General features: G+C 41.4%; 1 protein-coding gene and 1 long non-coding RNA gene across 3 annotated transcripts in view; one reads left to right on the top strand and one right to left on the bottom strand.

Annotated features, from left to right (window-relative positions):
* Nucleotides 1-13,539, top strand: part of RAD51B (RAD51 paralog B) — a 575,469-nt gene extending 561,930 nt beyond the window's left edge. The window contains exon 11 of one of the 2 annotated variants that reach the window (XM_053281883.1): nt 13,149-13,539. In XM_053281883.1, coding sequence (XP_053137858.1) covers nt 13,149-13,261 — 113 coding nt within the window. In that variant the 3' untranslated portion in view covers nt 13,262-13,539. The remainder of the gene's footprint in view (nt 1-13,148) is intronic. The other variant, XM_053281892.1, reaches the window with a different exon arrangement.
* On the bottom strand, nt 13,114-16,580 carry LOC128338853 (uncharacterized). The gene is made up of 2 exons (XR_008312730.1): nt 16,070-16,580; nt 13,114-13,812 (listed from the first exon to the last, which is right to left on the bottom strand). It is a non-coding gene; the product is annotated as an uncharacterized LOC128338853 (long non-coding RNA).
* Nucleotides 16,581-16,849: the final 269 nt, after the last annotated feature.

The raw sequence follows: 16,849 nt of genomic DNA, 5'->3' as shown, positions 1-16,849 counted from the left end.
ACCCCAATCCAAGATGGCGGACGCGTAAACCTTTGAGGCACAAGTGGGCTAACTTGTGAACTGCCTAACCAATTTGAACCAAATTTGCTACAGCTGTAGGGACACATAGGGCTGCCCAAATGGTGTGGTGTGTGATGATGTCATCCACTCCAGTTCAAAATGGTGGCCACATGAACATCTGAGGTGCAAGCAGGCTAATTAGTGGACTGTCTAACCAATTTAAACCAAATTTGAAACAGCTTTTGTGAGTGACACACAGGGACAACTCCAAGTTCATTTTTTAATTAATTTTAACAATAGCAATATTGTCATTCATTACAAATACACACATAAAAGATGGACTTTCCGCTCACATTTCTTCATGAATCATCAACTATAAAATTTACCCTTGCTATAATAATAATTCAAAACATAAGTTCAAGCCCTTACAAACATAATTAAACTAACCAACCTGCGATTTATACTAAATTTCAAACCCTGCTGTCAAGTCCATAGTAGGGAAGTAATTTTTTAAATACAACAAAAATGGTTTCCAATCTTCTTTAAAACATTCCAAGTTTTGATCTCTTAATAGTGCTGTAAGTTTTGCCATCTCCACATATTCCAAAATTTTTATCAGCCAGTCTTCTTTTGAAGGCAGTTCACTAGACTTCCATTTCTGTGCATATATAATTCTAGCTGCCGTAGAGGCATACATAAAAAATGTTAAATTGGTTGTAGAGATAGCTCCTTGTGTTATTCCCAGCAGGAAGGATTCTGGCTTCTTAGGAAATGTCATTTTAAATATTTTCTTTAGTTCATTATATATCATATCCCAATAGGCTTTAGCCTTCCCACAGGTCCACCACATGTGAAAAAATGTGCCTTCAGAATGTCCACACTTCCAACATTTGTTTGAAACATTTTTATACATTAAAGCCAGTTTTTTTGGTGTCAGATACCATCTATACATCATTTTATAATAGTTTTCTTTGATAGCATAGCATGCAGTAAATTTTAAATCCTTTTTCCATAACTTTTCCCAGGCTGCCATTTCTATATTACGCCCCGCATCTTGAGCCCATTTTATCATAGTCGTTTTAACCACTTCTTCTCTTGTCTCCTCCAAAAGCAACAGTTTATACATTTTAGAAACTAATTTTTCATCATTTTGACATAATTCCTTCTCAAAATTTGAGGTCTGATCCTCAAATCCGACTTTAAGGTCCTTCTTATACATCTCATTTAACTGATGATACTGAAACCAATCTCTAACTATATCTTGTATTTAAATTAAACTTTTTAACTTACAATCCTTTTCGTGAAAATGTACCAAATCCCTATAGGTACCCCAACCCGTTTGCATATTTACTTCTTTATGTGATAAAGCTTCAATCGGAGATACCCATAACGGAGTTTTAGGTTCAAACCAATTTTTATATTTTAACCACACCCTCATTAAACTCCTTCTCACATAATGGTTCAAAAAATCTTTATGTATTTTACTTTTTTCATACTATAAATACGCATGCCAACCAAACCTTCTGTCAAATCCTTCTAAATCAAGAATTCTAGGGTTTCTTAGCGTTATCCACTCTTTTATCCATGTCAAACAAACAGCATCAAAGTACAACCTTAAGTCTGGCAAGGTAAGACCGCCCCTTTCCTTTGCATCTGTTAGATTCTTAAAATTAATTCTTGGTCCTTTCCCCTGCCAAACAAACTTAGTTATGTACTTCTGCCATTGCTTGAAACAAGTTAAAGTGTTAATTATGGGAATAGTCTGAAAGAGAAACAACATTTTAGGCAAGACATTCATTGACACACAGGGACAACTCAATGGTACAGTTTGTAATTATCACATCCAACCCGATCTAAGATGATGGGCACATGAACGTTTGAGGTGCAAGAGATCTAACTTGTGGACCTCGATTTGCACCAAATTTAGTCCAGATGTAGAAACAGTGAAAGGAAAGTAGGCTGATTAGTTCTTACTAGAACAACCTGTTTAAGCCATCCAATTAGAACAAACAAAAATTCTCTCAATTTCTTGAAATCTCTTTTCCCTCCAAAGATCAAATGTCAAAAATGCTAAACCAAAAGTTAAACTACAGAAAACCAAGAATGAACTTTTGACCCTGCCATCCTTCTCCATGCACAGAGATTTGCCAGCATAGAAATCCTATTTACAACAATACAGAGGTTTTTAGGAATATAATATAAGACCATTCATTTATCAGGGCTTATTTATTTATTTTTTAAAAAATTGGACTATTAAAACACTGTACAATATAGGGGCTTATTTACAGAAACTCAAGAGGTCTAGGCCTTGTTCCACCACAGGAACTTTTGTTGAAAAGCAGTATATAAATATTTGTCATCTTCGTATCCATATTACTACACTCATGCAACATAGTGTCTGAACAGGGCTTGTGTTTCTTTTGTTTTTGACACTATGAATTGAAGATGCAATCATTCTGGTCATGACCATATATCTTGCAGAGGTTCAGAATAATGCAACAGGCGCTCTCAGCAGGACTGGTTCAGGCATCCATGAGTCATGACTGCTTGCTACATCCAAAGGTCCTTGAGCCTATCTTTCATTCATTGATGAAGTCTGCCAGAAATGGACCTGCTTGCAACAAGCTACAACACCAAGTGCCAGGTTTTCTTATAGCATGGTGGGGAGAGCTGATAGTATTCCCAAGAGAATGCATTCATGAGCAGGTAGAAAGGAACATTTCTCTGTCTCTTTTTTCTTCCTTCCTGCTCCTCCCTTGGATCCTATGTAAGATATGGCAGAATAACACAGACTGCATCCTGATCTCATCTAATTGGCCAAACCAGACATAGTACTCTCTTCTTCTCCATCTTGTGGATCATCCTATGATTTCCTTTTCTCCCAAGGCTAGGGCAGAGTTCTCCATTCTGTGGTTCAGCCCCTGCATCGATCTGCTTGGAGGATTTGTCCTAGGACCATTTGGAGCAGCATATTTTAGATGCTGAAATGCAAGAGGAGAAAAGTAAACTCCCCACTTGCATTAAGAATTTGTGGTAACTCCTTCTCTATATCCAGCAAGTTATCTCTCTAACTTGACATGCCCAACACATCAGAGAGCTTTTACCATGGTCCATATCAACGTTTTTCCATCGGCATGGCTGGAGGGTAGATATTAAAAAAATACATTATCATCTGCACAGGTGCTCTTGCAATTCAGGAGAAATGGAATATGTGCCACATATTTTATTTAACTGTGTTTTCTATAGCACTCCATTCAGTAAATTGATTGTATCGCTCTTAACAGGTTTACTGGGAAGATCCTTAGAATTTTAAGTAACATATTTTGTTTCTGATGAGTGCTTCTGTTACTTTCTGCATTGCTAAATTATGCACTATTCCATATAAAATCTGTCAAGTAATGGTTAAGGATCCCTCAACTGTTCTTATGTGAACTGTTGGTTATCTAAATGTGTTTAGTTTGACTGTACTGTATGCTTGCTATGAACTGTAATTGTTGTAAACTGTTTCTGATCAAGTACCATAATAAAGATCTGTCCATCTGTTCATAGGACCAATACCACCAGTAGTAGAAGTGTTCCTTCTGAGTACCTGGGAATGTTTCACCAGGAAATGCTGGTGAAAGTGAAAAAGGTTCTTTCTGTTTTTGGCTTTGAAGCGAGTGAATCCCTTGTTCAATCCCCTTTATTTTAGACTCTCTCTGCACTAGTTAGACCTTGGCATCTTTTGCAGCAAACAAAGAGGATAAAAAACAACTGGTAAAAGCTGTAACGTATGTTCTCCCCCCCCCCCCCAAAAAAAACCCTCAGCTGCAAAGATTGATTTTCACATAAGTGGACTCTATCAAAGGAAAGTATTAGGAATTCACTGTAAAGGAGGTAGAAAAAGCCAGGGCCATAAAAGTATTTTCTAACTTAATTTAAAGGCATTTTGATAACATGCCTATCCTATTCTGTTCATACATTTCCATGCAGGGCCAGTTTTAGTACACAGATAATGTTAATTCTCACATTAGCAGGTATTGGATAAGCCATGTACCATTGTATACTACACAGCCTGAACCTTGACAAACCCTTGCCTTTTTGTGCAAGTATGTTCAAGATCAGATAAACCAGTACACAGAGGGCTGAAAGAACCTTTCACAGCTTGTTTGCCACACTACACAAAACAGTCTGTGAATCAGAAAGAACCACTAATACCTTCCTTTCTCTCTTTCCTTTACTCTGTATATGCCACCTTAACCCCAAACCTTTTGTCAAATCAAGCATTAAGAGCCTAACTGGAGGTGTTTGGTTTTCTAAGCAAGTCCTGAGGCACTTGGCTCCATAAGCCACATTCTGAAGCCTGAACTGGAGCTGAGCCAAAGAAAGAAATGTGCTCAATTATATAATCGGGACAATATTTAACACCCCCAGAGCACAAACTCCCTCCATTCCCATCTGACTAATCTGAACAAAAGCCTATATCATATCATACTTGGATCCCTCTGTCTCTATACGTTTAGTATTCTGTTGGCCACATTACAGGCTTTTACAATCTGGACCAGCCAGTTTTCCTTAGAATAGTGTGACCCAACAGAGATATGTATTAAACTTTTGAGAGGTTGTGTACATATATAGGGTATTGACTGACTAACCGTCACATGATTTCTGTGCAGAAATACTGTGAATAGCTTTTGCACTCCATACTTTATCTTGCAGTTATTGCTCCGCCTTGAGGTTCCTTCACATGAAAGTGAGTATCCTGTTACTAGCGTCCCTTATCATGCACCTTCTCTACTTTCTCCCATGCAAGCCAAGACACAGAGCTCTTTGAATCACTCCCTCTAGTGTGAACTCATAGGAACAAAGGAAGCTGCCATATATACTGAGTCAGGCCATAGGTCTATTTAGCTCTCAGTGTTGTCTACACAGACTGGCAGTGGCTTGCTGATAGGAATCTCTCTCAGCCCTATCTTGGAGATGCCAGGGAGGGAACTTGGAACCTTCTGCTCTTCCCAGAGTGGCTCCTTCCCCTAAGGGGAATATCTTAAAGTGCTTACACATCAAGTTTCCCATTCATATGCAACCAGGGCAGACCCTGCTTAGCTAAGGGGACAAGTCATACTTGCTACCACAAGACCAACTCTCCTCTCCAACTCTACTGAGAGACTGTCAGAGATAATGTGTTATGTACCTCAGGGAAACAGGATTGAGAAGATCCTGTTTCTCTGAGGTACATCTATATTTTTAATTCTCTAAGGCATACCTGTGGCTAAGCTTGTATGTGGCAGCTCTTGTGAGAGTTCACAAGCAGAAGCACCTGACTGGGCAGTGGGGATTCCATATGCAGATAGGGAGGAGGAGCCTGTGGCACCAAGGTGATTGGGCAGTGGGGATTCCATATGCAAATAAGGAGGAGGAGCCTGTGATGGTTAAGGTCAGTTGGAATGCAACTGTTACTGGTCAGAAGATATTCTTGACTGTAGAGGAGAGGAAGATAGATAGATAGATAGATAGATAGATAGATAGATAGATAGATAGATAGATAGATAGATCGCAGGCAGGAGTCTGTGAAGAGAGTGGTCGAGGGAGGAAAGAGCACCTTCAGGAGAAGGAGGCTGCCAATGTGTGAATTGGATGAGGAAACAAGATGAACAAGATCTGTTAACTCAGGGAGAGAGGGAGAGGACATGAAGGCAGCAGGAAGAAAGAGTGGGGAAGAGCGAGTGGAGGAGCGAGAAAGAGAGAAAAAGAAGGGAGGGGAAGAGAGACAACGGCAAGGGATGGGCCCGGGTCTGTCAGCAGCCTGAGGGGAATGAGCGGCCATGGAAGGGTACTGTCAAGGAAGCAAGGAAGGGTCCAGACAACCACTGCTGTTGTTTGGGGCTACCAAGGCCATTGGCAGAGGCAGGCAGGCAAGGGATGGGCCTGGGCCTGTCAGTGGCCTGAGGGGAATGAGTGACCATGGCAGTGAGGATGGACCCACTGCTGCTGCTCCTGTGGGGAGGAGCAGGAGCAGGGCTCAGGTGGGGAGGGAGGTCTCTGGGGACAGGGGGCTGCAGCTTGGCCCATCGGTGCCATCAGCGCTGCAGCCACAACCAAGAGAGGTGAAGGGGATGGAGTAATGGAATGGAGGAGTGACCAAGAGGGGTGAGGGGGATGGAAGCAACTGGATGGAGGAGGATGAGCAGGAGTACAGCTCAGGTGAGAGTGGAGAGATCTCTGAGGTGAGGGGGGGTTGTGGCAGCAGGTGAGGGGAGCAATCAGGTACTAGCACACAGATGCTTTGCGCAGGTTAAGCTAGTAGCACATGATTTGTGTTATGTCTCTCAGGGGAAAAACTTTCCCAAAGTTCTTAGGGAATAACTTTGATAGCACGTCTGTTGCTGTTCACATGGGGAGTGGGAGGAGAGTTAAAACTTTTCCTTTCTTTGACTGTCTTGAATAAGTAGCTGAACTGCATAAAAATTGGTGGTGTTGGTAGAGCAGAAGAACATTCCAGGACCTCTGAGCTAACATCTGGGCAGAGCCTGCGGGATTCTTGCACATCTAGAACTGAGCTTTAGATCCCAACCAGCCCACCCCAGGCCACCCTTTAGCATTTTTTGTCCAAAATTTGCTGTTGGTAGCTGGTACTGCTGCTGGAGGAGGAGAGGAGGAGGAGGAGGAGTATTTTAGGAGCTCTGAGCTAACATCTAACTCCCTCCTGGGCAATGCTCTAGAAACCTCACCACTATCCACACACTTGGGATGGAGCCCCCTGAGCACAGGGCTGTTAACATTTAAGGGAAATGATATAAGCTGCTCTCTGAGCCGATGGGATAGAGTGGGATATACATCCAGTAAATAAATAAAAAGTGGCTAGCTCTGCCAAAGCCTTCATTGCAGTTCACAATGAGGAGCAAGGGGTTACCTAGTCCTTTGTAGAAGCAGGTGGGGATTCACGCTGACAGTCAATGGTGTGCTGTACAGGCCATTTCCCTATGATGCTGTCCCACATTGCGGAGGAGTGTGTAAAGAAGTGGCCAGGGCCAATTGTTTGTTCTTTCTCCTTGCATACATGTATTTCCTTCTCTGTGTGCCGCCTTCTGACTTTGCAAGCAGAAGAATCTGTGATTTAAGCAAGGCATGTGGGGAGAAGGGTTTAAAATGGATCTGGGGTCAGAAGGGTTTAAAAGGCTCTGGGGTCAGCACACAGAGACTGATGACAATGAATTAAGGAGCTGAAGTGGCTATTCAGTCCACTGTTGTGGCTTTATGGGCTACCAACAGTCTGACTGGGCTACCAACAACAGTCACATACCACAGCATTAAGGACATGTCGGGATACACCTTAAATACTGCTAGGCTTTTGGATGCATTCCAGTTTTGTTGCTGTCTGTTATGTGAGGAGAGGTGTCAAAGGCAAAATAGTTTTGGAAACAGTGTGATGTGTTCAGGAAAAAGGTTTATTAGAAACATAAGAAGCTGCCATATATCAAGTCAGACCACTGGTCCATCTCGCTCAGTATTGTCTCTACACAGACTGGCAGCAGCTTTTCCAAGTTACAGTACTACCTGCATATACCTCATAACCTTGTGGGTTTCCAAACCCTTGTGTGTAAATCTTTGTAGATATATCATGTACAAACAACCACTTTGTATATAATTGTGCTTTGGAAACGTACTGTATGCTTTGGTAGTTTGTTGGTTCAATAAAAAAATTCTTGTCCTATTAAAAAAATAAATAAATCTTGTCCTATTTTGAAGAAGCCAGGGAGGGAACAGGACAATTTTTGCTATTGGCCGTAACTATCTCAGATAAATGAACTGAGACACAGAAAAGGTCACTGAATCCATCTTCTGCAAGATCACAGAGTAGCCCCTTCCTCCCACAGATAGTAAACCGATAAACACAGATCCTACAGCAAATGTTAACATTCTGATAGGGATCTTGCTTACAATAATAAATTACCATTGAGTGACATCTGATAGGTCATCCAGTTCTGTGTTCTATTTCTGTCTCTTGTATTTCTTCCCCTGCCCCAAGCACCTCAGGAATCTTCTCTAAAGTGAATGTTAACAATGGCTTGCCTCTCTGCTTAAGAACAATGGGGGTTTTACAACTTCCAGTGGGGAGGATATTAAGCTTGTAGTTAAGATTAGCATATGGCCGGGCCCATTGTTCAAACTATTCCAACCTCCTTAGAAGCAAGGCATGTTTCTGTTTTCTGTTTCAAATCCCAGTTCTCATTTTAAACATTTGAAACTATATAGTTCAGTTAAATATTTGATTAAATATAGGGCAATCTCATAAATGTATGTATTCTTATTTGAGAATAATGTCTGAATGGAACAGCATTTTTAACATATTCAGTCTAAATTAGTTTCAGAAGTGTTCTTCCTTGCCCATCATTTCATGTGTTCTGCAACATCCCCCAAACAATATCCTAGCTATAAGGTTTACAGTCCAGTCCAAGGATTTTAAGTAGCCTGCAGTCTTCACACTGGCCCTTATTGCTTTGCTTGTGATCTGTAGCCCCTTGTGACCCTACATTCACCCCCATTGTCTAGGATGGCCAAACTTCCAAAGGGACTTTTTGAGCAAGCAAAATCATAGCTGAGATTGTATGTCCTTCAATATCACTTTGCTACATATGCAGTCTCTCTTGCCAAAGGTATTATAAACTCCAGATGTGTATGATCACCTAGAATTAAGGGTGTGCAGGATGGCCAGGTCATTGAGTACACCACCACTGTTGTTGAGTTGAATGCCTTGCCTGCTCTTTTGCCTTATTAACAGAGGAGACTGAAATCCGATAACCGATTGCATATGTGCAGGGAAATCCCCTACGAAATCTCATCCAGAAAATGACTTCAAATGAAATCATTTTACATAAACAGCAGAGAACCCTACAAGTACCTGTAATACAACTGGAAGAGTATACATTCATGCCCTTGAACTGTAGCAAAATACCCCAATTCCACTAATTCAACATGAACAAACCACTTATGCACAAATTATCTCAAACAAGGAAAAGGTGGGTTTCCCCAACCCTCCAACTACAACAAACTCTACTATTCCCTTGAGTTTTCCATATTAGGAACCCAGTGGGACTCATTTACCATAAAATGTGCTTAGGAACTCTGGCATCATTCAGATTACACGCCAACCTTCAATTATCTGAGGCCAGCATTTATCATTGCCTGAATGCAGGAAAATCCCCCAACCATGGTTCCGCTGTTGCCTGCAAACTGCCGATTGAACCCTCAGCTTGAAGTTGAGCAGGCTATTGGAACTGGAGCTCTGCAGACCCCATCATGCCATCCAAATGTGGCCACCTGGGGTTTGTGCTGAAGCTTCTCCCATGAGCACACACACACCCCATATCACAGCCCGTGGTTGCTGTCGAAGTACGTGCTCGGTGGAAGAGGGAGGCAGATTGCTGGTGGAGACAATTAAACCGGAGCTGCCAGATCGTATGTGGCATGATTCTTGGCTTCTGAGATTAACCTCAAGTAAACCTATCCACGGTTTTGCTTGTCGCCTGAAGTCTGTGATCTGATTCACACATACAGCCCTCAACAGGGATAGCCATTTATGTTGTAGATGCAGCTCTGTGCAGTAAGCTGTTTGCATGAAGAGACTTGAACATTCTCACGTGTTCTGTAGCAGAAGGGGGACATTACTGGGACTTAGACGTAATTATCTTGCTCTCTGACTGCTGCTACTCTGGGTTGTCTGTTGAGATGAAATGCTTAACTCAGTTCTCATGACCTAGGTTTGAGGGTGGTTTTTTGTTGCACCAGTTTTTGCACACTACCAAATGGTCACCTCATAACTACTGCTCTGTTTGCTAATGTGGGCGGGGGGCGGATTTAAGCAAAGCGGAAAGAACCTTGAAAAGACATCTCTTAGGCAGGAGTATGCAAATAGGCAAGAGTGTGCAAAGTTAAATAAAGTTAAAAGGAGGTCTCTTTAAAAAATTAAGAGATTTATAAAGGCCTTATAAAGTTGGAGTATATATGAGACAAACCAGGATTAAAGGAGTTATGAAAGGTTTGTCCTGTTCTGGACAAAACCCAAAGTATGACCACAGTGTAAGTTTAAAACACTCTACCCCTCCATGGTAGAGAGTTTGGGAAACCTCCATGCTCCCAATCCTGGTCAGACTTTCTGCCTACCACGTATGTGCTATTTACAGAAGAGGAGGAAGCAAACATTATTAGAGCCAATAACATGGTTAAAAGTCGCATCGAGATAAGCTCTAGCTGCAGAAACTAATAGTAGTAATCCCAAGAAGGAATATTGTGCACATTGGGCAGTGCAGTCCAACTGTAAGTTTAGAGTGGATTCAACATGTCCCCCACCAGCCATGGTCAGTTGTGCAAGCTGACTCCATATTGGAGTTTATAAACTCTGAAGCTATTCATAATTGCCCGAGATTTGCAACTTCATATTTCCCAGAGCTTGAAAGGGTCAATAAATATCAGTTCCAATTCTTGAACAGAAGACCTTCTGGCTAGACTCTTGAGTATTTTTGCATAGAACTTGTTCATCTGGTATGGTGATCTCACAGTGCTACTGAGAGATGAGGCTGATATTCTTACAGAGCAGAACAAAGAAGAGAACCTGCTTCTCCCTGTCCCTCTCCCTCTCTCTCTCTCTCTCTGGTGTGTGTGTGTTGTTGTTTTTTAACATACTGGCTCCCTTCTTCCTCTTAGAGCCCACATGCTGCCTTTCCCCCACTTTCCAGTTGACACAGGGCTTCACATTAGCCTCATCACAGATCCTCTGAGGCCATTCCCTTGCCTGTAAGCTGCCTCTTTACCCAGCTTTATTGACATACCGAGGTGCTTTGTTCCTGAACAATAGCAGTTGGCTCATCTAGGTGCATGTTGCCCCGTGGGGGTCCTTGGGGGAACTTTGCTTTTTTGCACTACAATGGAACTTGTCTTAATGATCAGCTGAAGAAATCCAACATGCTGAAGCACATATTTGCCTAGGTCTGTGTCACCTTGCAGTACAATTATTAGATGCAAACATTTCTCTTTAGTCTGAGCAATCTTCCAAACAAGAAGATGCAATCTGAGTAACGCATTGTCATCTGGAATATTTTTCTCCTGATAAGACCTGGGTACTATTCCAAGTTGCTACCCTGTTTCTTATCTCTTCATTTCTCTGTAGCAATGTATGGATACAATCCTCAACCTTTTCCTCCAAGGGCCACATACAACCTTCAGCAGTTTTCTGTTTGAGCCTTTGCCTTTCCTCATTGCACCTCAGGCCTGCTTTGGCCGATACTCTCCCTAATCTCTCTTACACATGTTTTTATCTTACATTTATACCCCACTCTCTCCCTCCAATGAGCCCAGAGTTGTGTACATGGTTATGTTTATTCTCATAACAACCCTGTGAGGTAGACTAGGTTAAGAGATAAGTGGCTGGCCAGGGGCATAACTATAATAGGGCAAGGGGAGATAGTTGTCTGGGGGCCCACTGCCTTGGGGGGGGCAGAGGCAAGTCACATGACTGACTCCCCCAGCCGCACACCCACCTGGGCTTCCTTCAGTTGTATTCATCCTCCGAAACTGATGTGAGTGTTAAGACCTGGAGCTACCAGAACAGCATGTCTTTCTCTAGTACCATTAAATGACTTGCATCGACCACAATTTACAAAACCTATTTAAAAATTATTTAGGATGATGTTCTATTGTGGCACATAGGATATAAATAAAAATATAAATTTTATTCTGCTTTTTGTTACCACTATTCAGCTTCATTTAAGATTTCTTTACTTCATGAGCTGAGCTTCAGTAAGGGGGGGGCATTTTAAAATCTTGTCTCTGGGCCCACTACAACCTTGCTACGCCTCTGTGGCTGGCCCAGGGTCACTCAGTGAGTTTCATGACTGAATGGGGATTTGAACTTGGGACTTCCCAGTCCTGGTCCAGCATTAGACATATGCAAATAAAATCCAACATGTATAGTCTAAATTGTATGATCACTTGCCATATTTTAACAGATATCTCTTATACTGTTCAGGCGTACTACACAAATTTAATTTTATGCATGTATGCCCTATTCAAACATCATACCACATGTGGATATCTGGTGGGACAAGCTTGCCTTATGGGCGGGGAAGGAAAATGCATTCTCACTCTTCCCCTACCCCCCACTATTTGTCCAAAAAAAAAAAATCAGCCAATCCAGACTGCTATTTGTAAAATTCAAGATAGGTGAAAACCTAGTAAATACTGAACATAGTTTCAGAGCAGTTTAATGGGAGGCTATAAGATAGATTTGTTTAAACTCTCCTGTCTCCATCCAACCTTTGTACATAATTTTACCTTTAGAAAATCTCTAATACAGAGATCAGCTAGATTAGCAAAGAGGTCTGTTTGTTCATCAGTATGTATTTTCTGAAGGCTGAGGTATGTGATAAATATGCCTAGATCTACATCCTCAGCAGATATACATCAGCAAAGTTTCATCTGTTTCAAAAGAGACATATCAGTCCACACCCCCTGGAGTTTGGGTGATGGAATGAGTTGGTGCTCAGTTCATTGGAGGTGTGCAAGTCTGATTCTTGGCTTGTTCCTCATCATCTTAGTGCCATTTGTGATTATGAGGAATTTTACACCAGTTCATGCTAAATGCTGCTACAATTTGTGGAAGACCTTGAACCTGTTGTGTTACCCTTTACTTTGAGAAAGTCAGTTATTATGTGGTTTGATCCTGTATGGGTTGGCAAAATCCCTGGCTCACCCCTGAAAACATGGACTGAAAAAGTGTGTTGGTCATCAAGCAAGTGCTTGTTTTTGTTTTTTGTTTTGTTGCAAAACTGTGCTTGTTTTGGTCCTCCATTTAGATGTATGTTATGTTCTTAGTTACCCTGCCAAGTGACCCGGTGTCTCAAAGCCTCTGGAACAGCTGATCTAACTGCTAGAAGAATGAGAATTATTCATTGGTCTAAAGCAGAAAAAAGATAAGGAGATATATTTTAACTAGCCAGAAACAAGCTGACACTGGCAAATGTGATCTATGTTGCTGTTTCAGATTTTGGACTCTGGCAAATAATCCAGTCTCTCTCTGCTTGCGGGCATACTGTAATTCTTTCCCCCAGCCCCAATCGAGGTATGTGCACAACATCATCCTGATACTGAGTTGGTTTTATTTCTTGTTTCAGTTCAAAAGGACCAGCCATCTTGCAGTTGGGAAGGAACCAGTCCTGCACTGCAAGCAATAAAAGTGAGGAAAGATACCTTTAACAACGAACCTGAAACAGGTGAGACTCTCTAGTCCATGGCAGCAGTTACAACATGCAGGAAAACAAGCAATTGGGAAAGAGAATGTTGCGGCACAGAGAACAAAGATAGGACCATTGATCAGAAGAGATACTGTGTTTTTCTTCCTTTGGAGCAATTCCTGTACATGTTGGTGCTTTCATCTCTGAATATGATGACTTTGAATGCAACTACAAGAGCACTCTAAACTCAAATTAAACTCCAGAGTTTACAAACTTATACATTCTCTTTCATTATCATTAGCAAAATACAATAAAGGGTGATGTTCTTGAACCCCAAAGACTGATGGCCTTTGCTGGTGAGAAACAGATCAGTAGTGTTGTTTTCTTGTGATGGCATTTTCTCTCTGATCTCTGCCTACTATGTGATGCTACAAAAACTATACACCCAGGTTTGAGAAACTGCAGTGAACTCCTAATTGTCAATCTTCTAATTGCATATAGCATGATCTTGAAAGCACACTACCAACACAATCCTCAAGGCTGTAAAAACTACTTGGTTACCATTCTCAAAGCACTTCAATATTGTTGGCTGATGTCATATGATCTGGATGTATGAAGGGAAAGGAATTACATTATCAACTCAGCAGGAGGAAAATAAAATTTGTTCATCTTTTGCAGTAAGGAAACATTCACCCAGCTGTTATGAAGGGACAACTTCTGCAGCCAGAACTCAACTGTGATGTTCAGTACTGATCCCCTGCCTGACTCTTGTCAGCAGCAGTTATGCTTAAGCACAGCTACATACACTTTTAAGCCATCCTCACCCACTTCCACCCAAAACAGATCCAGCTTGCTTCAGACTGGGACTGGCTTTCTGCTCTGCAGAACCTGAAGTGGCTTGTGAGAATGGTTGGTTGCTTTGCAAAGGAGTGGTCTCTGCTGTGAACAAAAGCCCTCTTTTCTAAGGACTCAGCAGATTGCACTGTCTAGTAGCAGAGTGCACATTTGCATTCTCAAATGCCTACTTGCAATGTGCTTTTTCTACTCCTGATGTTGAGGTCAGGGTGGACTGATTGAAATCAGGGTGATTTAAATCTCCAAGAAAAAAGCCTAACTTGAATAATTGATTTAAATCATGTTTCCCATTGGTACTTCATATATTTCCTAAACAATGATGCATACTAATTTGTTGTTCTAACCACTAAAACATGTTAATTGTTAACTAAGAGCATTTATACTCTCTATGAGGGTATATTTTGTGTGTGTGCATGCGCATATATACATATTTGATTTGTTACCTTTGGAAAATGTTTTGTGATATACCACTCATTCAAGGTACAGTGCAGTGTCGAACACAGTGTAGTGTAGTTAGAACATGCAAGTTGGAGTGTGCACAGGCCCTTACAGGGGGGGGGGAGTGGGGGGTAATTGCCCCAGATGTGACACATGGAAGGGGACATATCAGCACTGACAAAGGGGACCCTCCAGCCAAAGAAAAAGAAGAAGGGAGGGGCCTCTAATGGATATTCAGCCCCTGGGCTTCCCAGAGACTTTAAAAGATCCTGATACAAGATCTCCCAGATTAGTGAATGATCTTCCTAATACTATTCATGATGGCATCTCCTGATGTCAGGGGCTGGACCACTATAACTGTTATGACTTGTCTTGCCAGTCCTTTGCCTCCAGTATTGAGCTATAATTTAAGTGCATTAACTATTGTGCTGTATGTTGGGTTTTTTAAAGATATTTTCTGCATAGTTACTTGTGTACAAAGAAAAGCAGCCTTTCATAAGTCCATAAGAAGAATACATTCTTATTTTATAGGTTTACATTAAATTCAGATTTAATTTTAAACCAGATTATTATTACAAGAGACAAATGTATCTAAAAGTTAAAAAGAAATTTTAAAGCTTATTTATAAATTTGTGAAAAAGCAAATTTGTAAAAACTTATTTTCATCCACCCTGACCACGGTGAAAATGACATTCTACCATGTGACATTGTTTTATCTCAGAGATACTCAAGATCCAGCAGTACCATCCTGGTTTGACAGCTGTATACTGGACAAAGGTTTGAGAAGGAGGTCCTTGCAAAAACAGGACTCTTAACTAAACACTCAAGCAGTATAGTTGCCAAATGAATGAGCTATGAATCAGGAAGTCTCCGATTTGAATCTTACCTCTGATATGAACTCATTGGGTACCTTTAGGCAACCCATTCTTAAAATGTAGTAGAAGAAGATGAGAGTTTGCTAACTTGGTAAGGTTTTAATATTGTACTCTTCAACTTTTAGTAGCTTTTTGGGAACAAAGCCATAAAGCCCCAGTTCAGGTCACAATATTAACACAAAGGTTTTTCTTAGGTTTGTTTTCACTCAAAGACTTTTTTCATTCCTTCCAGTGAAGGGAGCAACTCTGCATACAAAGGAAGGAGAGAAAACAACTTTCATAATTCCCTCCTAAAATGCACAGAGCTACTCACTCAACTGAAACAAATTTAACATTCTTTTAGCTAGAATTGGGGCTCCCTGTATGCACTGGAGCCTCTGTGTCCCAATAAGTTGACTGTACAATGGCCATATCAGCTGCGATGGCACAGCGGGGAAGCAGCTTGCCATTAGCAAGAGGCCATTAGTGCAAATCCCCACTGGTGCTTCCCAGACTGTACCTAGTAAATACATTTGCAGCCACCTATATTGGGCAGTAGCGATATAGGACAGTGCTGAAAGACATCATCTCATACTGCACGGAAGGAGGCACTGGTGAACCACTCCTGTATTCTACCAAGAAAATCACATGGAATGTCATCGCTAGGAGTTGACACTGACACGACAGCACAATAATGGCCATATCTATACATACGTCGATTTAGTTGAGCAGAGAACCTCTTTCTTTGCAGACATAATTTGGTTTCAATCCTGCCGCCTTCTTGTTTTTTTAAACAGGCACATAGAAGGGATAGTGTCGATCGAGAGGGCCTTTTAGAAACATGCTCTTAGTTGCTCTCATCTCCAGTCACAAAGAGCTTGTTGCTACAGCGACCAAATGCATTATTCTGTTTCAATGAGTCACCCCCCCACCACCAACCAACTGAATTAGATGTTAGGGGGGAAACAGTTACTCAGCTTCTGTGTTACCTGTTGGGTAATTTAAATTAAAAATGTTCTTCTGTGTTTGGGGTTTTCTTCTTTTCTTTTCTTTTCTTTATTTTTTCCATTTTGCTGGCATACCTTACCACTGCTGCCTTTACCTGCATTGAGCAGGGACAGCATTCAGTCTGAATAACCACTGGATATTTTGTGGGAATATTCAAAAACACAGAATTGCTCCCCGCTCTGCCTCTTATAACGATCACATGCCTCGTTCCAGGACCTTTCAGCAGCACAATAGGTTGAATGGCAGGGAAAATTCCACTAAGGGACGTTTAGGTCTCCAGGGAACAGCCATAGTCTGTGTAAGCCCACAATCTTCAGTGGTGGGGGGGCAGAGCAGGGAGAGGGGAGGGAAAGAGAGAGTGTACTTAATAAAAAAAAGTGTACTTAATAAAAAAGGGGGGGGGGATTAAATACAATAATTGTTTAACCAGAGTCATCTGTACTGTAATAATGTACAATGACCGCAAGAACAAAGCTCTTAAATATT

This window comes from Hemicordylus capensis, chromosome 1, assembly GCF_027244095.1.
Source record: "Hemicordylus capensis ecotype Gifberg chromosome 1, rHemCap1.1.pri, whole genome shotgun sequence".
Lineage (NCBI taxonomy): Eukaryota > Metazoa > Chordata > Lepidosauria > Squamata > Cordylidae > Hemicordylus > Hemicordylus capensis.
The sequence above is the reverse complement of the archived record's forward strand: the minus strand, read 5'-3'. Positions and strand labels throughout refer to the sequence as shown.